This window comes from Hemiscyllium ocellatum, chromosome 13 (genome assembly GCF_020745735.1).
Source record: "Hemiscyllium ocellatum isolate sHemOce1 chromosome 13, sHemOce1.pat.X.cur, whole genome shotgun sequence".
Taxonomy (NCBI): Eukaryota; Metazoa; Chordata; class Chondrichthyes; order Orectolobiformes; family Hemiscylliidae; genus Hemiscyllium; species Hemiscyllium ocellatum.
The window spans coordinates 6,292,332-6,304,465 of NC_083413.1; the positions used below are offsets into that span (position 1 = coordinate 6,292,332).

The 12,134-nt window shown below is 38.5% G+C and overlaps 1 protein-coding gene across 1 annotated transcript in view; it reads right to left on the minus strand.

Moving 5' to 3' along the window:
* atr (ATR serine/threonine kinase) overlaps positions 1 to 12,134 on the minus strand; it is a 91,464-nt gene that overhangs the window by 28,687 nt on the left and 50,643 nt on the right. Inside the window, exons 23-31 of the mRNA XM_060834511.1 lie at positions 11,634 to 11,747; positions 10,255 to 10,370; positions 9,717 to 9,837; positions 9,019 to 9,156; positions 8,034 to 8,241; positions 4,016 to 4,194; positions 2,407 to 2,571; positions 1,512 to 1,603; positions 319 to 410 (exon numbers count right to left, since the gene is read on the minus strand). Of these exons, the coding sequence (XP_060690494.1) occupies positions 319 to 410; positions 1,512 to 1,603; positions 2,407 to 2,571; positions 4,016 to 4,194; positions 8,034 to 8,241; positions 9,019 to 9,156; positions 9,717 to 9,837; positions 10,255 to 10,370; positions 11,634 to 11,747 (1,225 nt within the window). The remainder of the gene's footprint in view (positions 1 to 318; positions 411 to 1,511; positions 1,604 to 2,406; positions 2,572 to 4,015; positions 4,195 to 8,033; positions 8,242 to 9,018; positions 9,157 to 9,716; positions 9,838 to 10,254; positions 10,371 to 11,633; positions 11,748 to 12,134) is intronic.

Genomic DNA, 12,134 nt, shown 5'->3' on the forward strand with positions numbered 1-12,134 from the left:
TTTGGAACAGCTTGTGGTAGAGCTCACGAGGGAACAGGCAATTCTGGATTTGATGATGGGTAAGGAGGCAGACTTGATTAGAAAACTTAAAGTGAAGGGACCCCTAGGGAGCAGTGACCATGATATGATAGAATTCACCCTGCACTTTGAGAAGGAGAAGCTGGAATCAGATGGATCTGTATTATAACTGATTGCAGGTAACCACAAAGACATGAGGGTGGTGCGAGCCAGAATTGTGTTAGAAATATAATGTCCATTTGAGAAATCTTACACATGGTCAATACGTTTTAATCCAATTTATTTTGATTCAATTATTACCCGTAGCCACATAATTCTGCAGCAAGTCCCAATGTGTGAGTTTCCACGCTGCCTCAACTCTGTATGTGTTTAATTCAGAGGTCCACTCAGGCCTGTGAACAATAGTGAAAAGTAAACGTATAACAGGTTAGTTTTTGTTAATACAAGAGTCAATTGTTTTCATTTGTGCTAACACAGAGGTATCTACACTAGGTACAGCTTTGAATCATATGCGTCCAGATGGAGAGGGAGATTGATGTGGCCAGAATTGGGGGTTGTGGGGGGTGGTCATGATTGGGATTGTTGGCAGGGAGTAAACGGAGGTTCGGCAGGGTTGGGAGATCAAGGCTAGGGAGGGTAAAAGATCAGGACTAGGTGGTAAGGGGCAAAGAGGATCCTCGTTTGATGTGGGGAGTTTACTGTGGTTGTGATCCCTCCTCTATGGGTGAGGCCCACACCCGACACATTTTGGTTGGCGTGTATGGATATGACAGACAGTGAGTGAAAGAAAAATGAACATGTGCCATTATGAGGGAGAGAGAGGGAGAGAGAGAGAGAGAGGGAGAGAGAGAGAGAGGGAGAGAGAGAGAGAGGGAGAGAAAGAGAGAGGGAGAGAGAGAGGGGTAGTGAGACAGAGAGAGAGGGAGAGAGAGAGGGGTAGTGAGACAGAGAGAGAGAGAGAGAGACAGAGAGAGAGAGAGAGACAGAGAGAGAGAGAGAGAGAGACAGAGAGAGAGAGAGATAGAGATAGAGATAATGAATGAATGTATATGAATGCAAGGAATTAGAATGTGGGATAGCGAATAATTTCGAGCGTGAGAATGAATGCAAATGAAGATCTGGAGAGATAGATACAGTGCTTTATGACTCCAACACCACCTCACAAACTGAAGCTCCCACCTTACCTTCATTCTAACAGCTAAAGGGGAGGGTGAGGGAGATGTGGGAAGCCATGCCATACAATGTCCATTTCACATTTTTTTTAATTTGTTGGCTTGTTTGTATTAAACTCAGATGATTAAAGGACCAGAACACTATATTTGAAACATTGATAAATTAATGATAAAGATATCAATATCCATATTCTTGGGTTATCAATAGAACTTGACTGTCAGAAAATATTAACAATATTTTAACTTTTATAACTTAGTAATAGGAATGTGATTTGAGCAATTTGCAAAAGCAATAGATTTAAAAGGCTGATTAAATTATACCTGCTTGCAAGTACTCCATTAACCTGAGTGATGACTGTGGACAGCTGGCCAAGCCCAAGCATAGATTTCATCAGTCCACGATAATGAATAATCTGATTGAAGAAACAAAATGGCACTTTCAAAGGATCTCTTTCAACACATACATATCTCAAACATTATTTAGGTATGTTCATGAATGAATCTAACTTAAACACTTTTGCCCAAAACATCGATTCTCCTGCTCCTCAGATGCTGCCTGGCCTGCTGTGCTTTTCCAGCACACTCTAATCTTGACTAACCTCCAACATCTGCAGTACCCACTTTCGCCTATTATTTAGGTTATACTGATCACAAATATTTCAAATTTCAACAGAATTAAGTCACAGACAGAGTGGAATTTTATTTCTATCCTTCTACCGATGTGGAGATGCTGAATAAGGGCCAGATGTTTTCTCACAAAGGATGTCAATGGGTTGGAAAAGAAAGTAGTTGGAAGTGTTACTGCTCACATTCATAGTGTGCTGAATACATTGAGAAAATCACAAACCAAGCCACAAAGTATCTTCACCTACAATCCATCCATCGCAAACTGTAGCACCTGTGTCTGGTTTCTAAGATTATCCAACATGGACACACTTTAGGAACTCCATTGGCACCTCAGATTACATTAGTTAACTGAATTCCAAACAGAGTAACCTTGGATGCATGGAGTATAAAGGGCTCAATACCACATCATTTATCCACAGATTCACAGACCAAGTATAATGAACTTGCAATATAGAATGTGTAAATGGAAATTAAACATTTAAATCAATATCTAAAATTAAAATTTAAACACAAAATTCTGGTTACAATTTTTCTGTCAAAAAGTGGACATTGGTGCACTTTTATTGAGTGAGTCATTTCTGGCATTTACCTCATCAGGTTCCAACTGAATAGCTCTGTCATAACATGCTGTAGCATCCCTCAGCAGTCCACTGCTCTCATGTTCTAAAATCTGTTCTCTGAGAGATCGCTCTCCTTTACGGATTGCACTCACTCCAGCTACACCATCTGGCTCATGCATTGCTGCATATAGCTTCTGTATTTGGAACAAGAAAACTGTCCTTACTGTGCCACAAAAATACTTGCACATTTTTTAAAAAATCAACTTCATTGCACAGGTGTTGTTCTGCTCTTGTCAAAAGCAGAATTAAAATTTCTCTACACAATGCATTCACTCAAAGGTAAAACAAAATACTGTATATGCTGAAAATATGAAAGAAAATAATTTATATATCGAGATCATATTTCAGATTCTGACTAAGCATCACTGGACTTGAAACATCAACTCTATTTCTCTCTCTCTATAGATGCTGCCAGACCTGCAGTGTTTCTCCAGCTCTTTATGCTTTTTCAGATTTCCAGCACCTGCACTTCTGTTTTACTTTATTCAAAATAAGAATGAATTCATCCAGGCAAAGGAGGGTGGTGGTATACGGAGACTGTGCAAGTCTCTTTTCAATGATGAAGCAGAGATCCTTCAGACCACCCAGAAGGGGAAGTTGATGTGTAAAGGGATTGCATGTCCTTGGTGAAAAGGAAGCAGCTAGGACCAAAAAACTAAAAATTGTGGAACCAACTAAGCATCAGAAAAATTTGGGATTACAACTGCAAGTAGTTGTTTTTGACTGGCATGTACAAGGTAGGCCAAAGGCCTTTCTCTGTGCTGTAGATTTCTATGTCTCTATAGTCACTAATAGAAGAGGGGTGAAGTTGAGTAAGGGCAGATAAATTAGAGACAAGAAAGGAATAAATAAATTTAGGCGGGCAGGAAAAGGCTGAAACAATGGGTTCACCAGGTAGGTTGTCCTGGTTGTGGAATTTGGGAAGAAAGTACAAACAGGCTGCTCTGGGTTGGGGATCAATGAGGTGGGAAGCTCAGGGGATGAGGGGAAATCTCCACAGGAGATGAAGTCAGTGATAGTCCTGGAAACAACAGCTTGATATTCAGTGGTGGTGTCATGGCCAAGGGAAGATAGGTGCCAGTATCTGAGATTTGGCAGGCGGCCTCTGCCAGGTACAGGTCAGCATGACAGACAACAACAGCACCATTCTTTTTGGCAGGTTCTATACCAAAGTCAGGGTTAGACCGAAGAGAACAGAGTGCAGCAAGTTTGGAGGGAGGCAACTGAGAGTAGGTGAGAAGACCTGCACATTAAAGATTGCCTATGAGCATCATACAACAAATGCATGTCATTCTGTTATGTATTAAACAGAAACCATTCAAATGTCATTTAAGGAACAATGCGCTACAGTGGGGCATGAGTTATAAGAGAATTATACTTCCTTACAAAGTATGAAAACCATAAAGAATAGCCTAACAGAGTGCAAATTGTCTGCAGAATACTGAAATGTTTACTGCATTTTCAGGTTAATCATAAGTTTACAGAGGTTTCTTTGAACCTCAAATTTTTCAACTTGTTTCCAGATTTCTAAAGTACTGACCATATTGTAAATTCCTACTACTTATTTATTCCTTTGACCTGTAAAAATCCAAGATGCTGCTGAATGTTCTCTTTCTTTTCTGTGATGAAGGATTCAAAGTGCATCACTGCTCGAGTATAAGCCTTAGATCGAAATGAAGCAACGGCAAGTGCATCCTGGGGTATGAGGTCCAGAAAAGAGGTGACATTTTGATACTCTTTGTACTCTGAGCTTGAAACTGCAACAAAACAAACACTTTCATGGTAAACAAATTTATTGGAATAGTATTTTGTACACAGAAGAAAACATCCTTCAAGACATTTCTACATAATTAGCATATAGACCATCAGTCAAATTAACTGCATCAGCCAGTCTTTTTTTAGTCACATACATCAATCCATCATGCAATTAACCAAGTGAAATAATAGTTATTCTGGTTTCACAACAAAGTTCTCATTGTATCACTAATCTCTCATCATCGATGCATGAAATTAAAAAAATTATTTCCACCCTCACCTGTGCTTCTCCTGCAGCAAGAGACATATAAAGGATTTGTGTATATAATACATTTATGTGGTTCTGTTCGCCGAGCTGGGAGTTTTTGTTTCAAACGTATTGTCCCCTTTCTAGGTGACATCTTCAATGCTTGGGAGCCTCCTGTGAAGCACTTCTGTGCGGATTCCTCCGGCATTTATACTGGTTTGAATCTGCCGCTTCCGTTTGTCAGTTGCTGTCCGCTGCAGTGGCCGGTATATAGGGTCTAGGTCGATGTGTCTGTTGATCGAATTCGTGGATGAGTGCCATGCTTCTAGGAATTCCCTGGCTGTTCTCTGTTTGGCCTGTCCTATAATAGTGGTGTTGTCCCAATCGAATTCATGTTGTTTGTCATCTGAGTGTATGGCTACTGGGGATAGCTGGTCGTGTCGTTTCGTGGCCAGTTGGTGTTCGTGGATGCGGGTTGTTAGCTGTCTTCCTGTTTGTCCTGTGTAGTGTTTTGTGCAGTCCTTGCATGGGATTTTGTAAACTCCGTTGGTTTTGCTGCTGCTGGGTATCGGGTCCTTTGTCCTGGTGAGTTGTTGTCTGAGAGTGGCTGTAGGTTTGTGTGCTGTTCTGAGTCCTAGTGGTCGCAGCAGTTTGGCTGTCAGTTCAGAAATGCTCCTGATGTAGGAGTGTGGCCAGTCCTTTGGGTTGTGGCATGTCCTCATTTCGTTGTCTTTCCCCGAGGCATCTGTTGATGAAATTACGCGGGAATCCGTTTTTGTTGAATACCTTGTATAGGTGTTCTTCTTCCTCTTTTTGTACTTCAGGTGTGCTGCAGTGTGTTGTGGCCCTTTTGAATAATGTCCTGATGCAACTTCGTTTGTATGTGTTGGGGTGGTTGCTTTCATAGTTCAGGACTTGGTCTGTGTGTGTGGCTTTCCTGTATACCTTCGTAGTGAATCCTCCGTTCGGTGTTCTTTGTACCATTATGTCCAGGAATGGGAGCTGGTTGTCCTTTTCTTCCTCTCTCGTGAATCGGATTCCTGTGAGTGTGGCGTTGATGATCCGGTGAGTGTTCTCAATTTCTGTGTTTTTAATGATTAAAAAGGTGTCGTCCACGTATCTGACCCATTCCTGGACGTGATGGTACAAAGAACACCAAACGGAGAATTCACCACGAAGGTATACAGAAAAGCCACACACACAGACCAAGTCCTGAACTATGAAAGCAACCACCCCAACACACACAAACGAAATTGCATCAGGACATTATTCAAAAGGGCCACAACACACTGCAGCACACCTGAACTACAAAAAAAAGGAAGAACACCTATACAAGGTATTCAACAAAAACGGATTCCCGCGCAATTTCATCAACAGATGCCTCAGGGAAAGACAACGAAATGAGGACATGCCACAACCCAAAGGACTGGCCACACTCCCATACATCAGAAGCATTTCTGAACTGACAGCCAGACTGCTGCGACTACTAGGACTCATAACAGCACACAAACCAACAGCCACTCTCAGACAACAACTCACCAGGACAAAGGATCCGATACCCAGCATGAGCAAAACCAACGTAGTGTACAAAATCCCATGCAAGGACTGCACAAAACACTACATAGGACAAACAGGAAGACAGCTAACAACCCGCATCCACGAACATCAACTAGCCACGAAACGACACGACCAGCTATCCCTAGTAGCCATACACTCAGATGACAAACAACACGAATTCGATTGGGACAACACCACTATTATAGGGCAGGCCAAACAGAGAACAGCCAGGGAATTCCTAGAAGCATGGCACTCATCCACGAATTTGATTAACAGACACATCGACCTAGACCCTATATACCGGCCACTGCAGCGGACAGCAACTGACAAACGGAAGCGGCAGATTCAAACCAGTATAAATGCCGGAGGAATCAGCACAGAAGCGCTTCATAGGAGGCTCCCAAGCACTGAAGATGTCACCTAGAAAGGGGACGATACGTTTGCAACAAAAACTCCCAGCTCGGCGAACAGAACCACAACAACGAGCACCCAAGCTACAAATCTTCTCACAAACTTTGAATACGTTTATATTAAAAATTTACTTCTGCGTTTTGATTTTGAACTTGTTGTATGTGGGTTTTGATCCATGCATATGAGAGGATTTAATAATTAAAATGTCAGCATTTCTGGACTCATGATTTAAACCAACGTGTACCAGAAAGCATATGACTGGGGTCCTCCTGGAGTGATAATAGGTTTTGTTTGTATTGTGGTTTTATCATGAGAGAGAGCAAATATTGAAAGGCATAACTTCCTTTAGTTTGGAAGAATCAGGAATTTTTTTTGCTTTAGAATTCAGTTTATAAAAGACCTGGCCTGGTCAGGTTTCAGAACAGTTTCTTCTGGTACCTGATTATTGTAAGGTGATGGTAAAGGGGTAGATGGGATTTTGTTTTGCCATATATTTTGCAATATATCAAATTGTGTTTTATGTAAATAGCTTTTCATTCAATTTTATCTTCATTCCTTTTGTGTAATAAACTTTCATTTTATTGTTGAAACAAAATCTGGAGAATTGTGTACTTACATTTCATTGAAAGGCTATCCTCCAAAATAACAAAAAACTATCATCAAGGGATAAACAGGAAAAGACGGGAAAGAGAATTGAAGATTTTTAGATCAAACATGATCAGAGCAGACTTGATGGGCCAAATGGCCTACATCTGCTACAACATCTTATGGTAAATTCAGCTAAAATCAGAATATTGTATAGCCAAGAAAGAGTTTCATTTCAGTGACAAGGTTTTGAATTTTTATAGTAAGATCTTTAACTTAGAGAGTTTTGGAACAAAACACTTTTTACTTATGTCAAAATCTGATATAATGATTTTTTTTGGCTGAATTTTGAGATTAGAATTTGAAAAGGAGCATCAATGTAATTAACAGCTTGTTAAAATGAAACAAAAAACAGATTTCTCATGAGGAATCATATGATGCTGATTACATTCAACTGTGACCTGACTAGCAGAACAGATCTGCACAATACAATGGTACTTCCTGCATGCAATTTAACAATTAATTATTCTTCTCTCTGTCAATGCATTACAGTCAAGAGTTTGAAATTATATCAGAACTTACACTAATTAATTTTGCTATCCTGTTGCATGTTAGACAGAAAACATTCACTAACAAATACTTCGGGAATAAATACATTCATTTAATCTCACCTAGAGATTCAGGTAAAGTAAGGATAGTTACCAATACTTGATACTGCATTAAATCATTCACTTCTACATTTTAAAATGGACAATTTAGGCTTTTTAAAAGATGTTTTACTTCCTCATTCTTTTGTCAAAGAATCATTGGGTAAGTGTACAACAATAGCCAGAAAGTTCATACGCAAGAAAATACGAAATATAATTACCTCAAGTTCATCAGAGTAACAGTTTGTAGTTTTTAACCAGAGAGTAACACAATTGTATGTAACATTTTTTAAATTATGAAGTATAGTTTCCATTGTGAAATGGCTACAGATATGTCTCGCTCAGCTGTAGCTTCTGAACGATGATTAAAAGTATGTTACTTTGAAAGACTCACCATTAGGTCCCCCTCTGTCTTTACTGGATCTGCTCCCACTTTTCTCAGAGCTAAGAGCCTGTAATTTATGTCGGGACCACTGGGCAAGATGATCCAACATAGAGAAAACAGTCTGAGTACTCAACTGACTCAGATCTGATGCACTGTCCTGCAAAGTCCTGTCCGAAGCCTCGTCATTCTTTAGAACAGCCATCATTTCTGAATAAACCTGCAAAATAATATTTTTTTAAAATTTCATCACAACTATTTACTGCCACTTTCAGTTAAACATCAGTAATCCTTCAGCAGAGGGCTTGTCAGACTGAAGCTGAATCCAACATTGATCTGAGCGACCACATGCTCAACATTTCAATTCAGATTGCCAACAGATTAAAAAGATGACTGAAATTGCTCAGACACACACTTTCTTTTAAAATCTCGCCCACCATATTAAACAATTATTCAATCGTAAAACTACCTGAAACAATTCAAACAAGTTTAATTTAAAACACAAACACTTCAATTTTATTCACTCTAGTTTTATTTTCATCCAATTAGTTTCTTTCCAAAAAAAAAAGAAACAATTTTTAAAATACTGTTTCTGGAAATATACCCGAGCCAATCTTTTCTTACCCATTTCCTCAAATTAAAATTTGGAAATTTTGTTTCATGGACTGATGTAAGTGCTAATTTTTGTTTTGTCAATCTAACGTCCAAATATTGGATGATAGCTTGATCCAGATAAACTTCATTATATTTTTATACACTAAAACAAGAAAGGGATTGCTGAATGAGTATACTTCAGGTTCGTCCCCAGAGCATGACCAATCTTTAAAATCTAAAAATACTTAACAAGTGCATTGCCCTTCTCCTCTCAATACAGATCCAGCTAAATAACATTATGATTTTACAGGTACATTTCTTGAGGAAAACTAAACAAATTAGGATCATCTTTGTTAGATGAATATTAACAGTAAGAATTTCAATGTATTGATTGGTTCCTTACTTCACGTTGATCCTCTTCATTACACCCAAGTAAAACGTATACTAGGATATGAGGTAGCAGATAGATTGTCACTTTAAAATCATGCTTCGTAATAAAGCTGCAACAGTCAAACACTTTTCTGGCTAGCTCACTTCGAACCTGAAAGAAGATATATTGAGATATTTACCAAAGCTTGCTCTGAGAGTTTAAAGAAAAAGAAGATTACTAGATGTGAATTCAGGTAATTTTTGTGGAGGAGTTCCATAATTTGCAGCGATGGCAGACTGGAAATGGGGAGGTCACACCACAGACTAAAAGGGGAACATCTGGATATATTAGCAATCAGAAAACTTAACCTACGAGTGCCCTCTTTTCATCCTACCATGGATCATAATCCCATAGTGATTCCACCATTTAGAAATGTTATTGCTCACGCTGCTTGAAAATGTTATGTTCTTATCAAGTACATTTTGATAGTATTTTTATGCAAGACAAGAACAGATCTACGTGCATGAAACGATGGCTTAGGCGTTTACATGATGTTGGAACTGTTCTATTTTAATTTAGCAACAATGAAGGCTTTAGCATCCACAGTTACAGAAAATATTATAAATTAACAACTTAGTGTTACAAACTAGACTTATACTTGGTTCTAAATAACTAGCAAGATAAATACTCCTAAGAGGTTTTTTGTACTCTAACCTGATCGATACACTCACCTTGGTAATGAGGTATCCTGCCCACGTTGCTGACCACTCTGCAAAATTTCTGTCATGTTTACCAAAATAAAATGGCTTCTTAATGCTGACCCAATTGCAGGTCTTCTGGGAGCTTTTATACCTTTATAAACAAAACAACTGACTTTTATTTAAAATTTGTGCATTTCAATATCTGTAAAGTTATACATTAACTTTCAATGTAAATCTTACTGTGATACTTTTTTTTTATTAGAGGTAACCGGCAAAACCGGCAAAACCCCCAACTGATTATATTTTTAAACAAAATGAAACTTGACTGTGAGCAAAGAGCAAAAAGAAGGATTCCTCACAAAGATAAAGAAAATTCGACATGACTTCAGAGGACCTGAGCCACAATCAAGCTTCACCTGGTAGCTACTAATAACTTTACACTGACAGGTGTAGGCGAGATTCTTTTCAAATTTCCACTGCTGAACCATGATATTAAAAACTACAACTGTGCCCAAAATACGTTGTCAGTTCACACACATTGTAGAAGTATCAAGAGAATACTGCACACCTGGTGTTTAAATGAGGCTCCAAGATTTCTTGAACGTGCTCTGGAAAGCTCCGCCACAACCTGCGTCCTGGGCAATCTGTTTTCCCTTCCTTACATTTATATATTTGTAGCAGCTCCTGAAAAGTTCAATTTTAATCAACCTTTAGTAAAATGTCCCCATACCTAAACTACACTAACAAAATCTAGGAAATGTTAAAAGTAATCCCTTACTAAGTAAAATACTAATACTCCCACCAGCTTCAGTGAGATGATATTTAAATCGACTTGTGGTGTCAATTTGGATAATGAGAATTACAGATCTCAGCTGGTCCATTATAACAGAAGTAACCCTTAGGCCAAGTGGCCATAATGAAAATTCTTCTTGATAGGATTCACCCAGATTACAAGCAATGCTAAAAGTTACAACTCTATCATTGATTATATTCAAGCACTTAGCTGCTGTAATGCCAATCACAAATTTCAGAAAGGCCAGTGAATTGTAATTCGACACATGACTCAACATCTTGATTGTTATAATAACCCGTGCTCCAAATCACCAGCTCAATGTCAATTTAATAAGATAATCCAGATTTTTAAAAAATTGTTTGAGCCCATGAATGTACAGTTGATAAAAAACCACACCTAGCAGGCCCACCCAGGTTTGATTCACGATCTGTGCTCGGTTTATTAGTCTTAGATTGCATAATCCAATGTGGCTCAAATATTTGCAGAGAAGGATGCAATTAATTCATCACATCTCAGCTAGCTACTCTCTCACAACTCAACGCCTTGGTCTCTATATGTCTACTATATCTTTGGGGATACCAGAATAGGATTTGGCTGAAGTGTCCTCCTTTTAGCAGTTAAATGCCATCACTAACACTCCATGCCTCAATTGTAACTCTACCATTAAGTCAATACTTTGGGGTGAAGAGGGGAAGAACAGAGGTGACCAAAAAACAAATTAGAGGATTTCTTGTACTTCAATACAAAATGAACACATCACTAATTTTCACTTTACAAACCATGTGTTATTTGATGCTCACATCCTGATTTTTTTTCTGGATAAGACAGTTGATTTTACCCAAAGGAATAAGGCCCAGGGCTGAAGCATTCTCTTTGCTGTTGCTACAGAGAGATTTACCAACTACCTGAGCTAATAAACACAGTTAGTGGTTAAATGAATTACACACCATTAAAGTTTTACTCCTAATCATGAACATATGGCTTATTCATAATTCTTCTTTCTTGCTCCTTAGTTTGTATAAATTCTTCTTGGCTCCTTCTGGTAAATATTTGAGAAAGCAGTTCGCTAATGTGCTCTCTCTAAAAATAATCTGGCTTGTTATTACATAAAAGGTCTCTATTAAGTCTGTACAGACAAGCAGCTGTTTCTGTACCTGAATGGCATAAGCAGCCGAGTCCTGAGCGCGAACGTTATCTGCATATGCAAGGAAGGCTCTTGTCAACTCAATCAGCAGGTGATGGGCAAAATTGGGGTCCTCCACACCAGCCTGTTGTAACAATCATTACAAATAAACAAGTACATTAACTGCAAATTTTGCTTTAACATTTGGTCACCCCAATAAGGACATTATTACACAAATTCAATTCATTTTAACAAAATCATAAATGAGTCACTTTATCTTAAAATATAAAAAAAAACTTAAGGCAACTAAAGATGCTCAAGTCAAAGCCTTATTTTTCAAATAATTTTAGTTCAACCCAGCAGACATAATGCATCAATTTTCAGCGAACGGAGATTGAAAATAGTTTAAAATTGAAGAACACCCTTTTGAAGTTCACTACATTTGAAACTACTTACTAACCTTTTTAATTATTTTCTTGCTCTCTTCTCATACACACTACTTGAGGCATTCTTTAACTAAAATACCAACTGG